Raw genomic sequence first — 26,102 nt, forward strand, 5'->3', positions numbered from 1 at the left:
CAGGTGGCTGTCTCGTCATTGTTGGTAATCATGCCCACTACTGTTGTGTCGTCTGCAAACTTGATGATTGAGTTAGAGGCGTGCATGGCCACGCAGTCATGGGTGAACAGGGAGTACAGGAGGGGGCTGAGCACTCACCCTTGTGGGGCCCCAGTGTTGAGGGTCAGCGAAGTGGAGATGTTGTTTCCTACCTTCACCACATGGGGGCAGCCCGTCAGAAAGTCCAGGACCCAATTGCACAGGGTGGGGTTGAAACCCAGGGACTGTCGTTTCAGCAGCCAACAAGTGCTCAGCACGTGGGAACTTCTTCAAGACTGTTGGAAAAGCATTCCGGGTGAAGCTGGTTGAGAGAATGCCAAGAGTGTGCAACGCTGTCAAGGCAAAGGGTGGCTATTTGAAGAATCTCAAATATAAAATATATTTTGATTTGTTTAATACTTTTTTGGTTACTACATGATTTCATATGTGTTATTTGATCGTTTTGATGTCTTCACTATAATTCTACAACGCAGAAAATAGTAAAAATAAAGAAAAACCCTTGAATGAGTAGGTGTTCTAAAACTTGACTGTTGTGTATATATTGAGCACCTACCCACTACTAATGTTAACTTTAGACTATTTATAACAAAGCTAAATTTCAGCAAATATTTAACTGGCATACTGCCTGCTGACAGGTCGAGTAACCTCTTCTGCCAGGAAGTCTTTCATAAGGATTAGTGACACGGCCAATACATTGCCATCCAGACAGACTGACAGGAGCCTCTGACTGGATGTAATACAGTCACCATCCAGACAGACTGACAGGAACCAGTCACCATCCAGACAGACTGACAGGAACCAGTCACCATCCAGACAGACTGACAGGAACCTCTGACTGGATGTAATACATCACCATCCAGACAGACTGACAGGAACCTCTGACTGGATGTAATACAGCCACCATCCAGACAGACTGACAGGAACCTCTGACTGGATGTAATACATCACCATCCAGACAGACTGACAGGAACCTCTGACTGGATGTAATACAGTCACCATCCAGACAGACTGACAGGAACCTCTGACTGGATGTAATACATCACCATGCAGACAGACTGACAGGAACCTCTGACTGGATGTAATACATCACCATCCAGACAGACTGACAGGAACCTCTGACTGGATGAAATACAGTCACCATCCAGACAGACAGGAACCTCTGACTGGATGTAATACATCACCATCCAGACAGACTGACAGGAACCTCTGACTGGATGTAATACATCACCATCCAGACAGACTGACAGGAACCTCTGACTGGATGTAATACATCACCATCCAGACAGACTGACAGGAACCTCTGACTGGATGTAATACATCACCATCCAGACAGACTGACAGGAACCTCTGACTGGATGTAATACATCACCATCCAGACAGACTGACAGGAACCTCTGACCTGGATGTAATACAGTCACCATCCAGACAGACTGACAGGAACCTCTGACTGGATGTAATACATCACCATCCAGACAGACTGACAGCAACCTCTGACTGGATGTAATACATCACCATGCAGACAGACTGACAGGAACCTCTGACTGGATGTAATACATCACCATCCAGACAGACTGACAGGAACCTCTGACCTGGATGTAATACATCACCATCCAGACAGACTGACAGCAACCTCTGACCTGGATGTAATACATCACCATCCAGACAGACTGACAGGAACCTCTGACTGGATGTAATACATCACCATCCAGACAGACTGACAGGAACCTCTGACTGGATGTAATACATCACCATCCAGACAGACTGACAGGACCCTCTGACTGGATGTAATACATCACCATCCAGACAGACTGACAGGAACCTCTAACTGGATGTAATACATCACCATCCAGACAGACTGACAGGAACCTCTGACTGGATGTAATACATCACCATCCAGACAGACTGACAGGAACCTCTGACTGGATGTAATACATCACCATCCAGACAGACTGACAGGAACCTCTGACTGGATGTAATACATCACCATCCAGACAGACTGACAGGAACCTCTGACCTGGATGTAATACAGTCACCATCCAGACAGACTGACAGGAACCTCTGACTGGATGTAATACATCACCATCCAGACAGACTGACAGGAACCTCTGACTGGATGTAATACATCACCATGCAGACAGACTGACAGGAACCTCTGACTGGATGTAATACATCACCATCCAGACAGACTGACAGCAACCTCTGACTGGATGTAATACATCACCATCCAGACAGACTGACAGCAACCTCTGACTGGATGTAATACATCACCATCCAGACAGACTGACAGGAACCTCTGACCTGGATGTAATACATCACCATCCAGACAGACTGACAGCAACCTCTGACCTGGATGTAATACATCACCATCCAGACAGACTGACAGGAACCTCTGACTGGATGTAATACATCACCATCCAGACAGACTGACAGGAACCTCTGACTGGATGTAATACATCACCATCCAGACAGACTGACAGGACCCTCTGGCTGGATGTAATACATCACCATCCAGACAGACTGACAGGAACCTCTAACTGGATGTAATACATCACCATCCAGACAGACTGACAGGAACCTCTGACTGGATGTAATACATCACCATCCAGACAGACTGACAGGAACCTCTGACTGGATGTAATACATCACCATCCAGACAGACTGACAGGAACCTCTGACTGGATGTAATACATCACCATCCAGACAGACTGACAGGAACCTCTGACTGGATGTAATACATCACCATCCAGACAGACTGACAGGAACCTCTGACTGGATGTAATACATCACCATCCAGACAGACTGACAGGAACCTCTGACTGGATGTAATACATCACCATCCAGACAGACTGACAGGAACCTCTGACCTGGATGTAATACATCACCATCCAGACAGACTGACAGGAACCTCTGACTGGATGTAATACATCACCATCCAGACAGACTGACAGGAACCTCTGACTGGATGTAATACATCACCATCCAGACAGACTGACAGGAACCTCTGACCTGGATGTAATACAGTCACCATCCAGACAGACTGACAGGAACCTCTGACTGGATGTAATACATCACCATCCAGACAGACTGACAGGAACCTCTGACTGGATGTAATACATCACCATGCAGACAGACTGACAGGAACCTCTGACTGGATGTAATACATCACCATCCAGACAGACTGACAGCAACCTCTGACTGGATGTAATACATCACCATCCAGACAGACTGACAGCAACCTCTGACTGGATGTAATACATCACCATCCAGACAGACTGACAGGAACCTCTGACCTGGATGTAATACATCACCATCCAGACAGACTGACAGCAACCTCTGACCTGGATGTAATACATCACCATCCAGACAGACTGACAGGAACCTCTGACTGGATGTAATACATCACCATCCAGACAGACTGACAGGAACCTCTGACTGGATGTAATACATCACCATCCAGACAGACTGACAGGACCCTCTGACTGGATGTAATACATCACCATCCAGACAGACTGACAGGAACCTCTAACTGGATGTAATACATCACCATCCAGACAGACTGACAGGAACCTCTGACTGGATGTAATACATCACCATCCAGACAGACTGACAGGAACCTCTGACTGGATGTAATACATCACCATCCAGACAGACTGACAGCAACCTCTGACTGGATGTAATACATCACCATCCAGACAGACTGACAGGAACCTCTGACTGGATGTAATACAGTCACCATCCAGACAGACTGACAGGAACCTCTGACTGGATGTAATACATCACCATCCAGACAGACTGACAGGAACCTCTGACTGGATGTAATACATCACCATCCAGACAGACAGGAACCTCTGACTGGATGTAATACAGTCACCATCCACTGGGATTTTGTGCTGTATCACCACCATCTCTCTACAACACACACTCATACTCTCTAGCCATTACCTGGCAGCATCCCCACTCACACCAGTTTGTGTCACCACTACGCCGACCCTCTAGCTGATGTGTTTCAGGCGGCATATCTGTGTTGTTACTGCAACAAGAACAAACTCTGATCTGGGGAAACGTTTGGCTCAAACAGGAACGGCTTCAGTAGGTTGATTTGCTCCCTATCTAATGTTATTTCATTCTCTGTTATAAACTCATTTTCAGACTCGGAACGACTCAGTAAATTCAGCCATTTTTGGGAGTTCCAAACTTTTCACTCCTGCCAGTGACGTTACAATGCCAATCTGCCGATTTACAGTTAGCTGGAGTCCTAAATCCTAGTGTTTCCATTCCCCTTTAACAGCATTATCAACAAGGCAGGTCCTACAGGCCCTAATTTTGTCACACCTGGACTACTGTTCAGTCGTGGTGTCAGGTGCCACAAAGAGGGACTCAGAACAATCGGCTCAGAACAGGGCAGCACGGCTGGCCCTTGGATGTGCACAGAGAGCTAATATTTATAATATGCATGTCAATCTCTCCTAGCTCAAAGTGGAGGAGAGATTGACTTCATCACTACTTGTATTTGTGAGAGGTATTGACATGTTGAATGCACCGAGTTGTCTGTCTAAACTACTGGCACACAGCTCCGACACCCATGCATGCCCCACCAAAGGTCTCTTCAGAGTCCAAGTCCAGAACAGATTACAGGAGAAGCACAGTACAACATAGAGCCATGACTACATGGAACTCTATTCCACATGAAGTAACTGATGTAAGCAGTAGAATTAGATAAAAAACATAAAAATACACCTTAAGCAACAGCGGGGACTGTGAAACAACAAACATAGGCACAGACACATGCATACAAACACACAATAACATACACACTATACACACACTTGGATTTTGTGTTGTGGATATGTGGTAGTAGAGTTGGGGCCTGAGGGCAAACACAATGTTTTGAAATCTGTTGTGAATGTATTGTAATGTTTTAAAAATGTATAACTGCCTTAATTCTGCTGGACCCCAGCAGCTAATGGGGATCCATAATAAATACAGAGGCCTGACCTCAACCCCATCGAACCCCTTTGGGATGAATTGGAACGCCGACTGCGAGCCAGGCCTAATCGCCCAACATCAGTGTCCAACCTCACTAATGCTCTTGTGGCTGAATGGAAGCAAGTCCCCACAGCAATGTTCCAACATCTAGTGGAAAGCCTTCTCAGAAGAGTGGAGGCTGTTATAGCAGCAAAAGGGGGACCAATTCCATATTAATGCCCATGATTTTGGCATGTGCTGTTCGAGTTCACATACTTTTGGTCATGTAGTGTAAATGCTTTCATGACGCAGCCACCGATTCCATAGCCTGACAACTCACACTAAATTATTCCGCTGCTCTGTCATTCGCTAGATAATTTAGACCCATTGAAGTCGTTTGCGGTAAAGGTGGGCACGATGGCCGTTGTACAAAACAAAGTCATTAGTGATTGGATCGCCTGTAACCAATCAGAGTATCAAAGCAATGAAAAATGTCTAACCACCGCTTTACCCACGTGTGTTCTGCCTCTGGCCCAACCCATCGGTTTCTGGACCAGTCAGACAACCCCGAAAGGGTTCGCATTCGGTGAAGGATCAGGGACGTACTCAGATGCAGAGAAGAAACTTACGTCCGTTGGCGTGGCTTAGCGGTTTGCCGGAGCAAGGAGTCTCGATAGCCAGGCAACGGATTCCATCCACCACAACCTCAAACTGTTAGTGGTGGAGACTTGGGATACGTCCCAACTGACACCCTATTCCCTATGTAGTGCACAACTTTTGCCCCGAACCCTATGGACCCTGTTCAAAAGAAGTGCACTACATAGGGAACTCAGTGCCATTTTAGATGCAGCCTCTGAGAGGCAAGGGTTTCATTATGGAGGGAATGAAGCGGACGCTCCCACAGCAAAATCTTCTTTTGTTTCAGTGAACATATGTCACTAATAAGAAGCCCTGTAAACCATACAATTACACAGTCCAGCTCTAAACTGGTTTACAAGATCAGCACCCTTAAAAAAAATTGCTGGGCAGAAGAACTTGATGAACACACACACACGCACACACACACAGACAACTACACTTAGATGCTCGCATATACAGTGCCTTCAGAAAGAATCCACACCCCTTGACTTTTTTAAAAATGTTGTTGTGTTACAGCCTACATTTTTTTATAATTAAAAAGAGGTTTTGTGTCACTGGCCTACACACAATATGCCATAATGTCATAGTGGTAATATGTTAGACATTTCTACAAATTATAATTACAAATGAAAAGCTGAAATATCTTGAGTGAATAAGGATTCAAACCCTTTGTTATGGCAAGCCTAAATAAGTTCAGGAGTTGTAATGCACTAGTTAGAAGAAGTGTCGGAGTCAGGCGCAGGACACATGGATGAGTGTAAACAAAATACGTGTTTACTAAAAATCATGAATAAACTTCTTCTAATACAAAATACAGGATTGGGGAACAACCCCTCCAAGAACACAAAACAGGAAACAATCACCGACAAGACAAACAGGAAATGCAGAGGGTTAAATAATAACGTAATTAGGGAAATCAAAAACAGGTGTACACAATAAAGACAAAACCAAACGAACAGTGAAACATCGATCGGTGGCATAACACCATCTCTGCTACTTGTTTGGTTTTAAATGATGTTCTTAATTGTTTGGATAAGAAGAAACTCTGTGTGTGTTCAACTGGCAACCAGAGTCAGCCTGCAGGCACCCAGCCTGCCACAAGGAGTCAGTAGAATGCAATGAGCCAAGTAAATCCCCAACGGCCAAACCTCCCCTAACCCGGATGACGCTGGGCCAATTGTGCGCCGTCCTATGGGGCCACGGCCGGTTGTGGCACAGCCCAGGAATGAACCCGGGTCTGTAGTAACACCTTAGACCGCTGCGCCACTCAGGAGGCCCCTGGATTCATTGTTTCATTGTGTGAATTGTTTGCCCTTAAAAAAATTTAATTTGGTCAATCCCCCATTAGATATGTCACCAGAAGTAAATGTACCATTCATCCCCGTCATTTGGTTGCATCAATTTCTGTTAATTCATGTATAAATTAATAATTTACCATTCTCGGAGTAGAAACGTTGTTTGCAGAGTTCCCAACCTGCTACACTTGTGAGAAACAAGTTTGCCTAAGAAGGGAAATAGATGCAATACCTCCATCAAGAAAGCAAAATCTAGCTACTTTATATCTTAGACTCTGCTGGAGATCCTTCAATTTTGGAAAACAGTTAATGCACTGAAGTGTGAAAATTCCTGTCCTTCCCTGCGTAAGCAAGTTGTCAGAATCTGGTATCATTAATGAGAAAAATGAAGCTTTTTGTTTGAAAGAAATGGTGGTTGAACTGACCCTGGTCAGCTAGTCGACTGCCTGCCCCTCCCCAGCCTCTTGTTGGCTTAATACCTGGGTTAAACTCATGGGTGTATTTGAGTCTGCGTATATTTTTAAAACAAATATATACTTTCCAATTGTATTTCCAAATGTATTAAAATGTTCAACAACTTGTCTTTTCAAATAAAATATAATCGGAATACTTACTTTGAATATATGTGAAAACAATTGAGATATTTGAAATACTATTTGGACCCAGGTCTGTTATGCATACGTACATTGGATGGTGCCCTTATTGATTGTGGATTGACGAAAAACTCTTTCAAAAAGCATTTTGATGAGTTAATAAATATATAATTAAAATGGGCTACTTCTGTAGGAACAGGTCTGTATCGATCCCTGTGGGACACCCTTTGTTATGTCCATAAAACCTGATTTAACACCAGCAGTAAATAACACTTGTAACACTGTGTTCTGTCCTTTCAATCATTTTGAAACCAGCTACATGCAGCCTGGTCCAGGCCAGTTGATGAAAGCCTCTGAATAAGTAATGAGTGATCCACAGTGTCAATAAAAAAGGGCCGCACAGAGTTTCTTCTTATCCAAACAATTAAGAACATCATTTAAAACCAAACAAGTAGCAGAGATGGTGTTATGACCTGGTCTGAAACCTGACTGGTGTACATTTAGAATACATTTCCTAGTTAAAAAGGATCTAAGTTGAGTATTTACCAATGATTCTAGAATATTTGCTCGGTAAGAGAGCTTGGGAATGAGGCATACATTATTTAGGTAACACCGGTTACAAATATTCACTAGAAGTTGACTGAATTTCCATCGAGCCAAATGGAGGCTGGGAGAGGGAAGAGCAGTCAACTCAATGACCAGGGTCAGTTAAACCACAATTTCTTTCAAATAAAAAGCCTACAGAGCTAAATGCTAATTAAAAGCATCACTTATCAATTTTTTCTCAGTAATGATGCCAGAGACTGAGACAACTTGCTTAGGCAGGGAAGTATAGGAATTTCCACGCTTCAGTGCATTAACTTTCCAAAGTAGAGCAGAGTCTGAGATAGAACTAGAAAGTAGCTTGGTTTAGCTTTCTTCATTGAGGAAGTACATCTATTTCTCAATTGCCTGAAATGCTGCCAATCAGCATCAGCAGTCCATTTTTGTAGCCTTGGCCCAGGCCTGATTTTTCCTCATAAGTCCCTTTACTTGTGTACTTACTGACAACCATAAACATCCTGATATACATTCTGTGGCACAAACCACAAAATATTAAACTCTTCCATTAATAGTGCTAGTTCCTCCAGAGCTGTCTTCCTACTTGTTCTGGCCAATTCCCATTATAATGTTGGTCTATAAGCTGCTGCTTTGCTCCCAGAAGATTGCTTAGGCTAAAACCTCTGTTAATACTCTGTTGTAATGAAATTCTACGATTAATACAAATATAGTTTAGAAACAAATGTAATTGATTTGGACACAAGGCCTAGGGTGTTAGCTGGGAGTGTATTACTATGCATAGGCTAACTGCAACTGCATTATGTGCAGCAGTTAAGTTATTTAGTTTGGGTAGTGAAATAGAACATCTCATTTGCCTTTACTGATATGGCATTTTGTTCCATTTATGTGTGGTCGCTTGGAAAGAGTGAAGAATTAGGTTCACAGTGCATCGGTGGTCTATGATTGAAATGCTTAATGTTTAATGTGATGGGAAAAGGCAATTCTGAGGTTCATTAATAAAACATGTATACCAGGTTATTCCAACACCCTCCAGTGAGTTGGCTACAGTAGAGTCCTCTTTTAAATCTCCACGCACGAGAAGAAAAAGACAATCTTCCTCTTAAATTGTTAATAATATATAACAGGACGGATGTTCCAGCATTGGCTAACGGCAAGAGCTGCGGTGCATTTTTCTTCCCTACATGAAAAGGGTTGATGACAGAGTTGAGATAGAGGGACACAAACTGGCAAGGGCGGGGTTCCATTCTTAGATTATTTCCAACATGCTACACCTGAGTGACAGGCATTAGGCTACATCTCTGACCGTTGAAATATGACAATCTCCGCGTTTTTAGATGAGCTATTCAATGGCCCATTCCTAGGTATACACAGAGCAACATTTACTAGCCTACTAGGGGAGCGCATTGAGTGGCAAACTCAAGGTATTTCTAATCCGACACATGTTTGAATAGGATATTTAAACATTGTGACACCGTTCACAGCCCGTGCGTAAACGTAAGCAAAATAGACGGCAGCATCATATTTTGAGCACCCTTACCTGTGCAGTCTTTTCCTTTCCCTTTGCATTCGCCACTTTGTAGGTAGGATGCCAATGATCCAGGCAATGAAGCGATAGCCACGAAGCAGAGGAACGCAAAGGAATAGCCAGCCAAAGGTCCGGGCAACCTACCAGGTCGCAAGCTTCCAACCATGATGAAAAGGATGGAGACGATAACCAAACAAGGCTACTGTCACAGAATGTATCCAAAATTAAGTCAGTTCGACAACTTGACGAAAATATTTAAGGGTAAATTGTGTTGAATGAAAGAACACAGCATAGAAGCAGGGATGCATGCACGAAAAAACACGCACTATGACAACGGGACGCGATGCAAAAACAATATAGCGGTATTCTTAGATGCAGAGGACACAATTCTGAAGGCTCTTTACTCCAAATAAACGAGGTGGTCATCTATGAAACCTCGGTGGCTTACGAAATTCCCCAAGACGACAACAGAAGCAGCAACAGCATCCTCGCAGTCCGTCCTTCCAACACGCTCTGGGTCGTTTTATGACTTATCTGACGCCCCGGATTTAACACCGAGGCAAATCCCTCCTTTCAAAACAACACCTCACTTGAATCTTCCTTTGAATCAATGTAAGTAGTCCTACACTCCCGGTACGTTTCCGTTCATAAAACCAAATCTGGTTTCAATAACCGGGAATTAAAGAGAAAAGGCGCCGGATGCGAAACAGCCACAGCAGCTCCAGTGGCTACAACAAAGAGATTTGGAGAGAATAGTCACGTGAGAGGATGCCCCCCTTCCTAGACCTTTTGGGTGAACTATCCCTTTAATAGCTCTCCTGGAGTGATTGTCCCTACTCATTGGCAGTGAACAACTAAAACAGATGTGAAATCTCTACTCTGGAAGGGATATTTCACTGTTTCGTATTGGGTGCCTGCAGTGAGCAACTTGAAGAAAATTATGGGCTGCAGGTCTTTATTTTCTTCTGTTTGTTCATGTTGTTCCCACACCACATCAGCAGTGAAGGTTGATTTTCACAGTGTGTTGCTGACAGTCTTGGGTAAGAGTACACTCTTACAGGCTGACTACACCGCTCGCGCAAAATAAATGTAGACATCTATGTTATTCAATTATTGCACCCACACTGCTTGCGCACGCCAACGTGCGTCTGCATTGCCAAGGCTGACCACACCGCTCGGGTCGCGTGTGCGAGCCTTGCAAAATACATTTTTAAATCTATGTTATTCAATTATTGCACCCACACTGCTCGCGCGCACCAAGGAGCTTCTGCGTTGCCAAGGGCTAAAATAGAAGTCAGTTCTATTTGTGACACAGATCGCGCTGCAAGTCCTGCTTCTCCCATCTCCTCATTGGTTTATAGAAGCAGGTACCCACGTGCCACCTCCTCATTGGTTATACCCACGTGGGTGACTGAAAGACGAACGAGGTCGGTGGCGGTAATGCACCTAATTTATGAAAGTTGCCAATCGCAATATAAAGTCAATAGAAGAAAAAGCCTGGAAGGAAGAGAGATGACTAGAAACAATTTTATGTGTGGATTAATTGGCGGAGTAGAGGACCTTGTGCATTTCAGGTAAAATAACAACTCAATGTTTATATCCCAGGACAAATTAGCTAGCATACGCAAGCTAGCTAAATAGAACAAATTAGCTAGCAAGTGTAAGCTAACTAGCTAAATTGCCATAAATGTTTAATGCTTTTTGACCTGTCCCCAAATTAATATAATTGGTTTAGAGTTTGTTTTGATATTTTAACCTGCGTGTCGTGATCGCATTTGGTGTGGGAGGACAAAATACATTTATGGACGATGGCGCACTATGTCACGCCCTGATCTGTTTCACCTGTGCTTGTCTCCACCCCATCCAGGTGTCGCTTTTTATCCTGGTGTATTTATGCCTGTGTTTGCTGTCTCTCTGTGCCAGTCCGTCTTGTTTGTCAAGTCAACCGGTGTTTTTGTGTCTCAGCGCCTGCTTTTTTGACCCTTGCCTGTCTTGACTCTGAGCCCGCCTGCCTGACCACTCTGCCTGCCCGTGACCTCGAGCCTGCCTATCGTCCTGTACCGTTTTGACTCTGACCTTGTTTATGAACTCTCGCCTGTACTCGACCTGCCTTTTGCCTACCCCTATTGTTATAATAAATATCGGCGCTCAACCATCTGCATTTGGGTCTCGCCTTGTGCCCTTATAATCTGGAACTTAAAAGGGTTCTTCGGCTGTCCACATAGGAGAACCCTTTGAAGAATCCTTGTTGGTTCCAGGTAAAACCCTTTTGGTTCCCTGTAGAATGCTTTCCAGAGAGGGTTCTACATTGAACCCAAAATGTTTCTACCCGAGACCAAAAATTGTTTACCTACAACCAGAAAGGGTTCTCCTATGGGGACAGCCGAAGAACGTTTTACGAATCATTTTTTCTAAGAGTATAATTTCACTATCTCTCCGCCCCTACAGCAGTAAGTGAACTAGTCATGGCTGGTAGGGTTTTTCCCTGAGTTATCACCATTTTTGTTCATCCATTTTTCTCTACAGCAGTCACTTCCTGTGGGATTTTTCCACGGTACTTCACTGTTTTCCCCAATTCCTCTCTCCAAATTCAAAAGTGAACACCAATTTATACTATTTTCACTGTTCCATGTCTATATTCCAGTGTAATAGCTTCAAAGTAATACTTTTCTCCATATTTCACCATCCCACAACATTGAGTGGCGTTGCTTGCAATCCTTGGGTAGCATTTTACATTTTCAAAGCCTACAGTACAACCCAGTAATAAGCTCCTCAGTACTGCTGCCGTTTTCCCCCCATCGATTCTCTCTGCCTCAATCCAACAATGCTGAACAGCAGAATCATACAGTAGGCTATGCGAACCTCTCAAAGGTATACAGTGTATCCTTGGCGACGGCCATTTATTGTGCTGAGTGTAAAAGGCCATGAATGGAGCGTGGAATCTGCCGATTCTCTTGGTCCCAGTCTGCCCAGGATAACGGTTTTAATGTAGCGTAAGGGGATACTGTGTGGATTGCAGGGGCTAAATGGATAAAGCCATCAGCAAATCAGCAATGCTAATTCCATTAACATCCAACTAATTGGCTTACTACATTTATGCAGGATTGGCAGGGATGTTGTCTGTCCACAATGTTATTCAGAAGTTTTAGGGAAAATCCTATTGAGGTGAGGTTTGTTGGGCTATACAACATGAATGGCAACATGAATGACATGACAAACACCCAACACAATACTGACGACTCCTAATTATCATATCACAATTCTCAAGCAACATAATTGGTAAATCACAGCATCAGTGAATTCTTCCCCATTAAAGTAGAAATGCCAGCAACATTAAGTGCTAAAAGACCTATGACAGAGGATACCAGACTACTGTACACAATGCAGCAATTTTGCTAGGGTTCTAGCGACAGCGCATTATGGCAGCATACTGTGTAAGACTAGAGGCCCTACTCCAGGGCATAGGGCATCTGCAGTGGGCAGTGGGCCTTATCCATCCTAGCGTGCAAGGTCTAATTCACTCCCACCATCTGCCAGGCCTTCCTCTTCCAATCCCAGCAGACCATCAGTGAGCGGGGATAATCCCGAGCCATCATGGAGGACCGGGGGTAGGAGTTTAACCCTCAAGTTAATCAGCCCAAGCCCTTGGAAGGTGTCCCGCTGGTGGACCCCCCTAATGCTTACAGTACTGTAACATAGGAATCACCCCCTTCAGGCTTCAACTTTAGCCATTATGTTAAGACTACTTCAGCTATGCTTATACAGATAACAATGGGAAGATGGCACTAATGCATACTCTATTGCAGTAATTCTGGGGCTATACTTTGCAGTAGGGGAGTTAACCCTAAATCCTTTAGACAATTTTAGAGATGCTAAATCTTAAGTATTTTGGTATTTGGTATTTTGTCCCCAGATTAAGTTTCAAGTTTTATTAGTTGTATGTATGGGATATGCTGTGGCTCAGTTGGTAGAGTATGGTGTTTGCAATGCCAGCATGGTGTGTGTAATGCCAGGGTTGTGGGTTCGATTCCCACGGGGGGCCAGTACAAAAAAAAAATGCATGAAATGAAATGTATGCATTCACTACTGTAAGTTGCTCTGGATAAAGAGCGCCTGCTAAAATGTAAATGTAATACGCATGGTAACATCATCCAATGAAATGCTTACTTTCAGGTTACTGCAACAATAAGAAATAATAAAAGATATGAACATAAATTTACATTTTAGCATAAGGATAATACAGGAAGACACAATTTATAGTCCAATATTTACACATGCATTTGGGAGGGGGGGGGGGGCAAGTGTATAAACTGAGCAATACAATAAGAGTCTGGTAGCAGCAGTTGTGATGTGTGTGTGTGTGTGTGTGCATGTGTGCTAAGGTGCAAACAATCAGAGCAGGTGGTCAGGCCAGTTCCAGTGTTCTGCAGTCTTATGGCTTGTAGATAGAAACTTTATCTGAGCCTGTTGGAATCAGATCTCATGCTTCGATACCGTCTGCACGAGGATAGGTCGTTGATGCTGCTGTGTTCCTTCCTCAGGCACCGTTTCGAGTAGATGTCCTGGATGGGTAGGAGCACGGTCCTAGTGATGTACTGGGCTCTCTTCACCACCCACTGAAGGGCCTTGCGGTCGTGGACGGAGCAATTCCCATACCAGGCAGTGATGGTCAGGATGCTCTCTATGGTGTTGTTACATCTGCGCCTGCCAAGCCCTCTACTGCTCATCCTGTGTTACCCTAACCTGCCGCCACTCCCCCAGTGCTCTTTCCCTCTGTGTGTGTGTGTGTGTGTGTGTGTGTGTGTGTGTGTGTGTGTGTGTGTGTGTGTCTGTGTGTCTGTGTGATTGTGTGGATGGAGACAGGTGTGCTGGAGATCCCCATCAGCTGCAACCTGTTCCATAATCAAGACCTCTCCAAATACTCAGCCCTGCCACTTCCACGCTGCCAGATCGTAACCTCTGCTCAGTCAGTCTGCGTTTTTAGCCGTTTGTTCCTGCATAGATCCTGTTTTCGTGTTGTGACTGTTTGCCCTTCCCTGACGCTGTTTTCCTCTCCGCTACAGTTCTGTCCGCTCTTACTCTGGTCCGTGTCTCCAGTCCAAAGTCCCATCAGTCCTGCTACCCTGTCCTGGACCTCCCACTCTACTGCTTCCTTGGATTCCTCTCCAGACCTGCTTACCCAGCCCCAACTCCCCTCGCTCTAGCCTCAGCCTCAGTACCTGGCTCCCTGCAACCCGCCCAAGCTTTTGCTGGCCTGCATTCCATCTTCCCCCTGGTTTTCAATAAATACATTGGTTACCTTATCCCAGTCTCCTCGTCTGAGTCTGCTCTTGGGTTCACCTGCTCCGCATAACAGGTGCAGCGTTAGTATTTGGAGAGGACCCTGAGCAGCATGCCGAATTTCTTCAGCCACCTTAGGAAGTAGAGACGCTGTTGCGCACTCTTGACAAGAGCGGTGGTGTTGTTGGTCAATGTCAAGTCCTTGGCAATGTGGACACGGAGGAATTTAAAACGTGTGACTTTCTACTGCAGTCCCATTGATGCGGATCGGAGCATGTTCCCTCCTCGGCTTCCTGAAGTCCACAATCAACACCTTTGTTCTGCTGACATTGAGGGAGAGGTTGTTGTCATGATTCCCCAATGCCAGTTCACTTGCCTCCTCCCTATAGGCTGACTCATTGTTGTTGGTTATCAGGCAAACTTGATGGAGTTGGTGTCGTGCAAAGCCACACAGTCGTGGGGGAACAGGGAGTACAGTAGAGGACACAACCCTGGGGGCCCCTGTGTTAAGAGTCAGTGGAGGAGGTGTTGTTTCCGATCACAGCCTGTGGTCTGCCCGTCAGGAAGTCCAAGATCCAGTTGCAGAGGGTGGTGTCCAGACCCAGGGCTCTGAGCTTGGAGTGAAGCTTGGAGAGAACAATAGTGTTGAATGCTGAACTTTAGTCAATAACCAGCATCCTCTTGTCCAGATGTGTTACGGCCGTGTGAATAGCGATGGAAATGGCATCTTCCATGGATCTGTTGGAGCGGAAGGCATGGGAATAGAGAACTAATGTGTAAATCCACAGGTCTGCAACCTTTTTCATGTGGAGTGCCAATTTACAATTTATTCTACCATTTCTACCAGTCCACGTGCCAGTTATGATTTATTGCAGTAATGCTAGGACTACACTTTGCAGTCGAGGAGTTAAGCCTTTGTGCTTGGGAGTTGTAGAGATTGTGGTTATTTGGTAGTTAGACCCTTCATTGTATTACTTTTGAAATTATATGGTTGTATTGTGCTATAGTAATGCTTATACTAGATGTATAAGCAATAAAGTTAACTTCCTTAATTTGCCTTCTTTCAACATCCTAGTGTTCTTCTCAGATAGTCAACTGATATTGCGTGATTTGTTGGGTAGAAATCAGGGGCGTTTCTAGGATTTGAAGACATTGGGGGCTTAACCCAAAGCCAGTAGGGGGGTCCGAGTGCATTCTCCCCCGGCCAAAAAACAGGAATTTCAACAGCTAAATGCATGAATTTGGTGCACTTTGAGATGAACATTGAAAGGTTAGAACATTAAGAGATTAGATATTTTTCAGGTAACTTGCACCTTCCCACCTGCCACAGCAGACACTGCCAGTACTCAATTACAGTTGCTACTGTGAGTCTCTACTCTGGAACACATCTATCGTGTATTGTCACAAAACAACCAAAAACTTCAAACAGACTCTGACCTGTCCAGTTAGCCAAACTGTCCAATAAGCCTCCTCTGCATCTCTCCATAGCTTTATCTGTGTTGTCTGTTGTTGTCTCGCTTGTCTGCCCTCTTCTGTTGCTGTCTTTGTGTACCCTCTTCTCTCGTCCTATCCTGGTTGTAAAAAGTGTAAAAGTAAACAATTGTTTTAATAGTAATTTCACAGGCTTTTTCACCTCACCTGCAAATTCCTTGTAAACCATGTTTTACTATTTCACTATCGGTATTTCACCTCTGATAATTTGTGCAAATAAATAAAACGAATTAGAATCTATAGAGCAGCTTGAAACCTCTGTTCTCTCTCCATCTGCCCTCTTCTGTATCTTGTCTGTTGCTGTCTCAGGTTATTGTTTGTTACTGTCTCCTTTGTCTGTCCTCTTCTGTTATGGCCTGTTCTGTTCATCTGGTCTCTTTCCATCATATCCTATTCTTCCGTTGCGGTCTCTGTTTCTTGTCTGGTGTCTCTCTATCACCTATTCTTCTGTTGCTGTCTCTGTGTCTTGTCTGGTGTCTCTCTGCATCATCTACTCTTCTGTTGCTTTCTGTGTCTTGTCTCATGTGTGTCTTTAGTTTTACAATCCAAAACGGTCAAGGGGATACTGGGGTAGTTAAACTTGTTTTGGGACTGTGTCTGGGTCACTTAAATCATCTTCTTCCCTACCATTTGCCCTAGCTGCTGCTGTTCTAAGTGCTCCACTGGCCTGCCGTTATCATCGGTCCTCCTCCTTGGCTAATCTGAAAGGTAGCAAGGTAGAGGTGCAACATGTCATTAGTTTGTTTTAAAGGGCGACTGTACTTCCTGCTTTGGCCTTGTTTTAGATCTGGTTAATTAAGAAAGGTGGCACACCCTGATCGGTTTCACCTGTCGTTGTGCTTTTCTCCACCCATCTTCCCCATTATCCCCTGTGTATTTATACCTTTGTTCTCTGTTGTCTGTTACCAGTTCGTCTTGTCAGGTCTTACCAGCGTGCTTTCCCGTCTTCCTGCTTTCTCAAGTTTCTGTTTCCTAGTTTCCCCGGTTCTGAACATTCTGCCTGCCTGCCATTCTATACTTACCTGACTCTGCCATGGATTACGAACCTCTGCCTGCCCTGACCCCGAGCCTGCCTGCTGTTCTGTACCTTATTGACTCTGCCCTGGATTACCTACCTCTGTCTGCCCTTCACCTGTCTTTTGCCTGCCCCGTTTGGGTCAATAAACATCTGATTCTAGCTGTCGGCATCTGGGTCTTTTCCTGAGTTCTGATAAAATGCTAGCGGCCATGACTGAATTCGGGTGTGGCTTGATGTGGGTATCTTGTGTGTGTGTGTGTGTTCCCATGTGGGAAGAGTTAGCCAAATGATTTTGCCAATTAGCTTCAGCCGGTTGGTGTGCGACCTGACTGACTTTGGATAGCCTATCTCCGGGGCTAGTTAGGGACCGTCAATATGTACTGTAAATGAGACAATATTTTCACGTTGCACACATTTTAGTTCTCATTAAATGCTTTAAATATTTGTATATGCATTTCTACAATTTAGTTAGTTTGAGGTTTTTAAGTCAGTGAAATTTGGAGCTATTGGGATGTTAACATATTGCCCCATGTACATTGTGTAGTTTACTACTGATGGTCCCTAACTAGCCCCATTGGGAAATCCAAAGTCAACCCAAATTTACCACAGGCATTACGATCGGGTCGCTTGCAGCTGCACTCCAAATTGCTGATTGCTTATGTGCTGCCAGCTGTGGGCATGATTTAAACAAACCCAAACTTAATTTACGTTGTGATGCAGTCACAACCACAAATCTAAAAAAAATGTAACTATGTTTTGGACAAGACTGACTTTATGATCAAAATGATCCTATTTACACTTTGTAGTCAATTTTGACACAAGAATAAATGCTTGACTCAGGTCAATGCCACATAGCCTGTTTTCTAAATGAGAAGTTTTTTTTAAGGGGCAGTTGCTCTTTAAAGTTACTGTATACTGACCTGACCAGGGCAACTCAACTGTAAAGAAAAATTCAAGTGCCTGCATAACAGCGCAACACAACTCCAAACATGACAGATAAGAAACTACATAGCTCCTAGGCTTTGTGAATATAAAGAGACAAGAGCCCAATAAATGGAATAAGTTGTAAGACCTCTATAACCACGTTTCCATCCAACCATTTCATGCGGATGAATTACCTGACGCATGAAAAAAGTCACAACCGGGCTGATGGTAACATGAAATGCCGGTATATATATATATATATATATATATAGATAGATATAAATGCCAACAGACAATTTGTTCTTTAGACATGGTGGGAACTTTTTGTGTCTGTAAAATTAATTATGCTAGAAATGGCAGTGGAAACACTTTTATGCGCAAATATTGATATAATTACCATCATATTGAAGTAAACCTGGAGTCACACAATATGTTGTGTGGCCATCCCAGTATGACTTGGGAAAGCATACAGTTTATTAGGCTACAGATGAAATAAATGATGAACATCACAGGGTGGTGAAAGTGCAAGGTGATGAGCTTGATGCTCCTTTCCAATAAATATTGAGGGTCTTATTCTGCTGACATGATGATCCATGCTTGGCTGCTGTTTGACAAATACAAATAATATTTGTAATAATCTCAATGTAGACAGCCTACACCCAATGTATCTGTGAGCTGTTAGCTAGAGCGCATGTGCCAAAACCAGAGTGGGAACATTTGCTATATGACGCAACAGTTTTTGTGACAATACCATCAGCAGAGTTGGAAATGCGATGGAAAGCAATTTAACTTGTATTTTTCATTCGGCACATAGGAATTTAACGGCAAAAGTTATTTTTATGGGCATTAGGTCACCACGCACAGCCTTTAATCAACAAAAAGTTAGTTTGATGGAAACACATCTCTGGTGGGAAAATGAGCATGTTGTTTTATGCAGATGTTTTGAATATTCACATGAAAATCTGAAGTAAATTGGATGGAAAATCAAATTTTATTGGTCACATACACATATTTAGCAGATGGTATTGGGGGTGTAGCTAAATGCTTGTGTTCCTAGCTCCAACAGTGCAGTAGTATCTAACAATTCACAACAATACGCACAAATCTAAAAGTAAAGAAAGGAATTAAGAAATATCAATATTAGGATGAGCAATGTCAGAGTGGCATTGACTAAAATACAGAAGAATAGAATACAGTATATACATAAGAGATGAGTAAAGCAGTATGTAAACATTAAAGTGATTCATTTAATTTAGTCAGTTCTTCCAATTAATGTGAGATTTTTAGATTACATAACATTCGAGGACACAATTTAAGGGCCAATGTATTTTCAATGTTTTGTTCACCTACAATCTAACCACAAAGCTGGCCAACTTTTCCCCTCTCTTTCTGGCTGCCCTCCCCTTCTAAGTTCAAGTTTGTTTATTTGTCATATACACATTATTTACATGGAGTACACAGTGCAATTAAATGCTTACTTGAAGGTTAACCTCTCGACAATGAAACAAAAATATAAGTAGCCAAGTGAATAAAAACCTAAGTTCAATGGGTTGTCATTTTGTTTACAAATAGTTACATAGCCTATATGGAAATAACATACATGAGCCAACCATATTTACCTGCAGAATGGAATAGGCTATAAGACCTTAAAGCAGCAATCAGCAGTAGAAACAATAACAAAGCAGTCACCTCACTCCTGGTTCTGTAAAAAGCTGAGGGATGGCTCTGGAGAAATGTATTCACTCTCAAATTCATAGACAGAGCTATGGATACAAGGATTGACCATCCATGATTTCAACACTATAGTTTTAACCATGTGTTGAGGCTATAGTGTTTGTTTACATTTTCTTTGTTTACAAACATTGGAGGAAAACATGCTTATATTTTGGGGCCTGATGGGGTACCACTGTTGAAATAAGCTCATGAGGCATTTCTAAGTAATATTCTATAAGAATCAATGGTTACATATCATTACTTTATACTGTAAGTCTAAAAATGGATGTAGCAACTGCTGATAGCCCCTTTCATTTTAAACAGGGTTCAATATAATGTTGGCGTAAAATTCAGCTTCGGTCCACTGGGTGTCACTGGGTTACTGTCAGAAGATAATGCTTCAGTCAGAATAACGTTCTCTCCTTTCTTTGGGTCTCAGCTAGCTAGCCAGCCAGTAGCTACCGAAGAGGCTAGCAAGCCAAGCTAGCTACAGAATTGAAACCCATCAAATACACTCGCTGGAAATAAACACTTCCTAATATCATGGCTTATATTAACATCCTTAGCTTGCCCATTCCCTAAATATACTGTTAAATTACTCTGACTGACACCCAATAGTTTAAGGATGCTGAACACTAACGCTAGCTTATTAGCATTAGCCAACCCTTATGCCGATGGGAGACTAGCTTGTTTGTCAACACCAACCCTGCACAAACCTGTGGCTAACTCTGCTGCACTTTGACTTCCTGGCTGTTCTGTCATCTCCACCGCATTCACTGCTTCCTCAACCCGCTCAACCTGGTCACTTTGTTTTGCCACTCTTGGAAGAAGTTCCCAATATCCAGACAATGACTGAGTGACAGGCGTTTTGCTGAGGGATGACATTGTGTGGGCGGGGGAGGGTTCAAGAGACGTGAGCAGTCCACTGCATTGTGAAATCTAGACTAATCACAGCAGGCACTCTGTCGCTCCAGGGGCTTCTTGCAGTGCCTGCTAGTGCCTAGCACAGTATACTGTATTGTTTATTTTTGTCATAACAATGTGTCAGTAAAACTTTTTTTTTTTAAATACTGCATAGTGCAAGTGATGGGTGTTTGTGGAAAATCCTATCAGACTGAAATGTAAAAAAAAAAAAGGTTCAGGGCTGGATAAAAAACGTGGCCTAACGATGCCACTTGTAGATATTATTTCCTACAATTTCAAGATTCAAGGCAGTTTTGCTAGATTCATGACAGTTTTATGGGTCATTATGTGTGGGCCATGAGAGGAAAAGGAAGAGAAATATTTACAAACTCTCAAGTTCTGATTACATGTATGTTTGATTACTGAAATTAATTAAATTGAGACTAAGCGTTAATGATGTTTAGCCTCACACTCTTAGTAGTTGTGGAAGTTTTTGCATCACTGACTAACTGTAATGACCCAACCATGTTTTAGTAAGTCAATAACAGCCCCAAACATAAAATGAAAATGAACTATAAAATAATGTTGAAGTTCATAAACTATAACAAAACATAAAATATTGAAGACCTACATAAATTATTCATGAATCAATTTAATCTGCCCATCAAAATCTTTGGCACATAAATATTTCATTATAGGATAAATTACCTAGATACGACATTGGCACTGAAATATATTGTACAAGGTAAGAACATTATGACATTATGGCTACTAGGGTAAAAGTAGGACAAGTTACCAATGTCTGTACAAAGTGTTAATTTTGTTACATTAAATATTTCACATTTTAAAATATGCAGAGTGGTCACCAGCTTGCACAGCCACAAAGTCATAAATCTGATTTTAAACCTAACTCTAACCTTAACCCTAACCTTAAATTAACATCAAAAAGCTCATTTTAGATTTCATGAATTTTTACAATACAGCCAATTTTGACTTTGCAACTGCCCATCTAGCGGATATCACTCAGTTCTGCCTTCAGGGAATGATTTACGACAATAAACGTCAACCTGCCTCCAGGGAATGATTTACGACAATAAACGTCAACCTGCCTCCAGGGAATGGTTTACGACAATAAACATCAACCTGCCTCCAGGGAATGATTTATGACAATAAACGTCAACCTGCCTCCAGGGAATGATTTATGACAATAAACGTCAACCTGCCTCCAGGGAATGATTTACGACAATAAACGTCAACCTGCCTCCAGGGAATGATTTACGACAAACGTCAACCTGCCTCCAGGGAATGACTTACGACAATAAACGTCAACCTGCCTCCAGGGAATGATTTACGACAATAAACGTCAACCTGCCTCCAGGGAATGGTTTACGACAATAAACGTCAACCTGCCTCCAGGGAATGATTTACGACAATAAACGTCAACCTGCCTCCAGGGAATGACTTACGACAATAAACGTCAACCTCCTTCCAGGGAATGATTTATGACAATAAACGTCAACCTGCCTCCAGGGAATGATTTATGACAATAAACGTCAACCTGCCTCCAGGGAATGATTTACGACAATAAACGTCAATCTGCCTCCAGGGAATGATTTACGACAAACGTCAACCTGCCTCCAGGGAATGACTTACGACAATAAACGTCAACCTGCCTCCAGGGAATGATTTACGACAATAAACGTCAACCTGCCTCCAGGGAATGATTTACGACAATAAACGTCAACCTGCCTCCAGGGAATGATCTATGACAATAAACGTCAACCTGCCTCCAGGGAATGATTTACGACAATAAACGTCAACCTGCCTCGAATCACCCCAACAAAGAAAATAACTTAGGTAATTGAGCACAAGAAAATAAAAAAAAACGCATTTCAATGTAACCCCAGACAGCTGTTTGCCAGTTTTGATTGAACATATCCCCTGTCTTTCTCTATTGTGACTGGCAAAGGTGACCGTTGCTCATCCTAACAGAGTTTAGGTAAAACCCAGTGTGGCTAAGCCCCTGTCTGCATGTTTGCCTCGTATTAGCCTTAATCCCCCCCACAGATGGATTCATCCAGCATGACCAGTCATTCAATATCTCATAGCATCGCAAAAAAGATAAAATCGATGACCCGCTTTGGGGTATCAGGTAAACAAGAAAGAAATTGAAAGTGTCCGAGACACACAAGTGGAGATAACAGACATTTGGCATGGGATGTCATATTGATGTCATTTCTGGTTGAAATCTGAGAAATCTTTTATATCGTGTTATCAGTGAGTGATGTTAATTAATTGATGTAGCATTTGTCTACCAACTCAAAGCACTTTAATAAATAGTAAGGGGGAAACTCACCTCATTCAACAATGTGTGGCACCTGGGTAATGCACGGCAACCGTCTTTGTGCCAGAACACTCACCACACATCAGCTATCAAGTGGAATATGCCAATTAGGAATGAGGGGGATGATTAGGTGGCCATGATGGAATGGGGCCAGGGTGAGAATTTAGCTATGACACCGGGGTTAACACCCCTACACTTTTTTTGTGTGTGTGGTGGTTGGGGGGGGGGGATATCAGATTTAATATTGCAGATAGATTGTGGGTTCCATCAATGTAATTGTCTGCATCATTTCCAATCCCACAAATATATATTTTTTAAATACATACAGTACTAGTCAAAAGTTTGGACACCTCCTCATTCAAGGGTTTTTCTTTATTTGTATTATTTTCTACATTGTAGAATCTATGAAATAACACATATGGAATCATGTAGTAACCAAAAAAGTGTTAAACAAATCTAAATATTTTAGATTTTAGATTCTTCAAAGTAGCCACCCTTTGCCTTGATGACAGTTTTGCACACCCTTGGCATTCTCTCAACCAGCTTCACCTGGAATGCTTTTCCAACAGTCATGAAGAAGTTTCCACATAAGCTGAGCACTTGTTGGCTGCTTTTCCTTCGCTCTGCGATCCAACTCATCCCAAACCATCTCAATTGGGTTGAGGTCGGGTGATTGTGGAGGCCAGGTCATCTGAATGCAGCACTCATCACTTTCCTTCTTCAACAAATAGCCCTTACATAGGCTGGAAGTGTGTTGGGTCAACATCCTGTTGAAAAACAAATGATAGTCCCACCAAGCACAAACCAGATGGGATGGTGTATCGCTGCAGAATGCTGTGGTAGCCATGCTGGTTAAGTGTGCCTTGAATTCTAAATAAATCACAGACAGTGTCACCAGCAAAGCACCCCCACACCATCACACCTCCTCCTCCATGCTTCACATGGGAACCACACATGCGGAGATCATCCGTTCACCTACTCTGCAGTCCCACAAATCTCAAATTTGGACTCATCAGACCAAAGGACACATTTCCACCGGTCTAATGTCCATTGCTCTTGTTTCTTGGCCCAAACAAGTCTCTTATTATTATTGGTGTCCTTTAGTAGGGGTTTCTTTGCCTGATTCACACAGTCTCCTCTGAACAGTTAATGTTGAGCTTACTACTGTACATGATTCCATATGTATTATGTCATAGTTTTGATGTCCTCACTATTATTTTACAATGTATTTGTCATAACTCTCCTGTGAAGATCTTAAGGATCGGGTTACAGTGGATCCGCACTACAGCTCCCTCTCTCTCAAGCAGAGGTAGAGGGGGCTGCTTTATGGTGGTCATAAAATACTCTGCTTCTGGGCTCTGTAATATTTGAGATTGGAATGTGACTGTGGAACACAGAGAGACACTTGGACATCAATGGTTGAATAATTGAACAGCGTTTCTGTATTCCAAGCAGTTGGAGTGGTCTGTGGACACATAAGGAACAGTCATGTCGAGTTTGTTTCATTTGGTGACCTCATGAAGGACAGGAGACACACAATACTGTTTCTTTGTTTGTATACACTTCTCAATTATGGGGTTTGCATCTGAATGTTGTATAAAATAAATGATTAAGCATAAGAATACTTTTGGAAAGATAACAATGTGATCTTAGTCTTCTAAATGAAAATTGCTTTTTATAGTAACTTAAGATAAGTCAGTGGCCACGTCCCCGTAAGCACAGACGTTACACAGCGTCATGGAAATAATCTGCTTCTACTAAAAGTATAAAACCCACTTCCAATAAAATTTACATTAGACCAGAAAACATGGAAGCGGTCGCTACATGTTGAAATGGTTGGCAACTCTACCAAAGGACAAGACCAGAGAACGTGGAGATCATTCCTATGTTGAAATGGCTAAGAAATCTACAAACTAAAGAACACTTATTCAGGCTGCAGCTGTTTAAGTACTTTAGTCTGGTAAACGCAACTGGTCGAACGACTGACTGGTACTCTGACATATCCATTATAACAAGATACAACTACGAAAGACTTTGATCTCTGGTGGACAACCAAAGACTTTCTGGCGCCAATCTATGCAGCAGACGGACCAGCGATTGTAGAGGGACAACAAAGGCATACACTCGTAAATATGTAAATTGCATTTTCTTTTTGAATGAGCGGTTGTTCATGTTCAAAGTATTAGCATTTCCATGAGTGTAGCTATTGACTGTATGTACGGGGGTCCACTGAGTTTCCCGCTCTTGAGCTGGCCCCACCCCTTTCCTTTGTCTACAAAGCCGTCATATCGGCTTAGCCCACTAGGGACTTTCCATGTATCATGTCAGTAACCAATGTATAACTATTGTGTGTGTGTTTATGTAATTCTGTGATTGCTTAGTTAGTTAGTAAATAAATAATTAAGCCAATTTGTATATCGCTGATTCATGATTTATGATGCTAGAGTTCGTGCAGATATCGAAGGGTTTGCGACGTTCAGGAACAGGACTGATGAGGTAATAATACATTAATAGAAGACTGTAATCGATAAGATAATAAAATATCTGAAGAGTTATATTCGGGAAACTGCAACTCTATAAACAACATTTTCCCGTGGTGCCCCGACTTCCTAGTTAATTACTCTAACGTGATTCATTTAATCACGGAATAATTCCACATAGAGAATTGATTTGATACTATAACGGTCTTCACATTTAATGACAGCATACGCTATGACAAATTAAATGGTAAAAATTGTCACGTCCTGGCCAGTATAAGGGTTAATTAGTATTGTAGTTTGGTCAGGACGTGGCAGAGGGTATTTGTTTTATG

The 26,102-nt window shown here is 42.7% G+C and overlaps 1 protein-coding gene across 2 annotated transcripts in view; it reads right to left on the reverse strand.

Annotated features, from left to right (window-relative positions):
• The window catches only part of tmeff1a (transmembrane protein with EGF-like and two follistatin-like domains 1a), a 95,830-nt gene extending 85,474 nt beyond the window's left edge, over nt 1-10,356 (reverse strand). For both annotated transcript variants that reach the window (XM_029703980.1, XM_029703979.1), the window contains exon 1: nt 9,630-10,356. In XM_029703980.1, coding sequence (XP_029559840.1) covers nt 9,630-9,783 — 154 coding nt within the window. In that variant the 5' untranslated portion in view covers nt 9,784-10,356. The remainder of the gene's footprint in view (nt 1-9,629) is intronic.
• Nucleotides 10,357-26,102: the final 15,746 nt, after the last annotated feature.

This window comes from Salmo trutta, chromosome 21, assembly GCF_901001165.1.
Source record: "Salmo trutta chromosome 21, fSalTru1.1, whole genome shotgun sequence".
In the NCBI taxonomy this organism is placed as follows: domain Eukaryota; kingdom Metazoa; phylum Chordata; class Actinopteri; order Salmoniformes; family Salmonidae; genus Salmo; species Salmo trutta.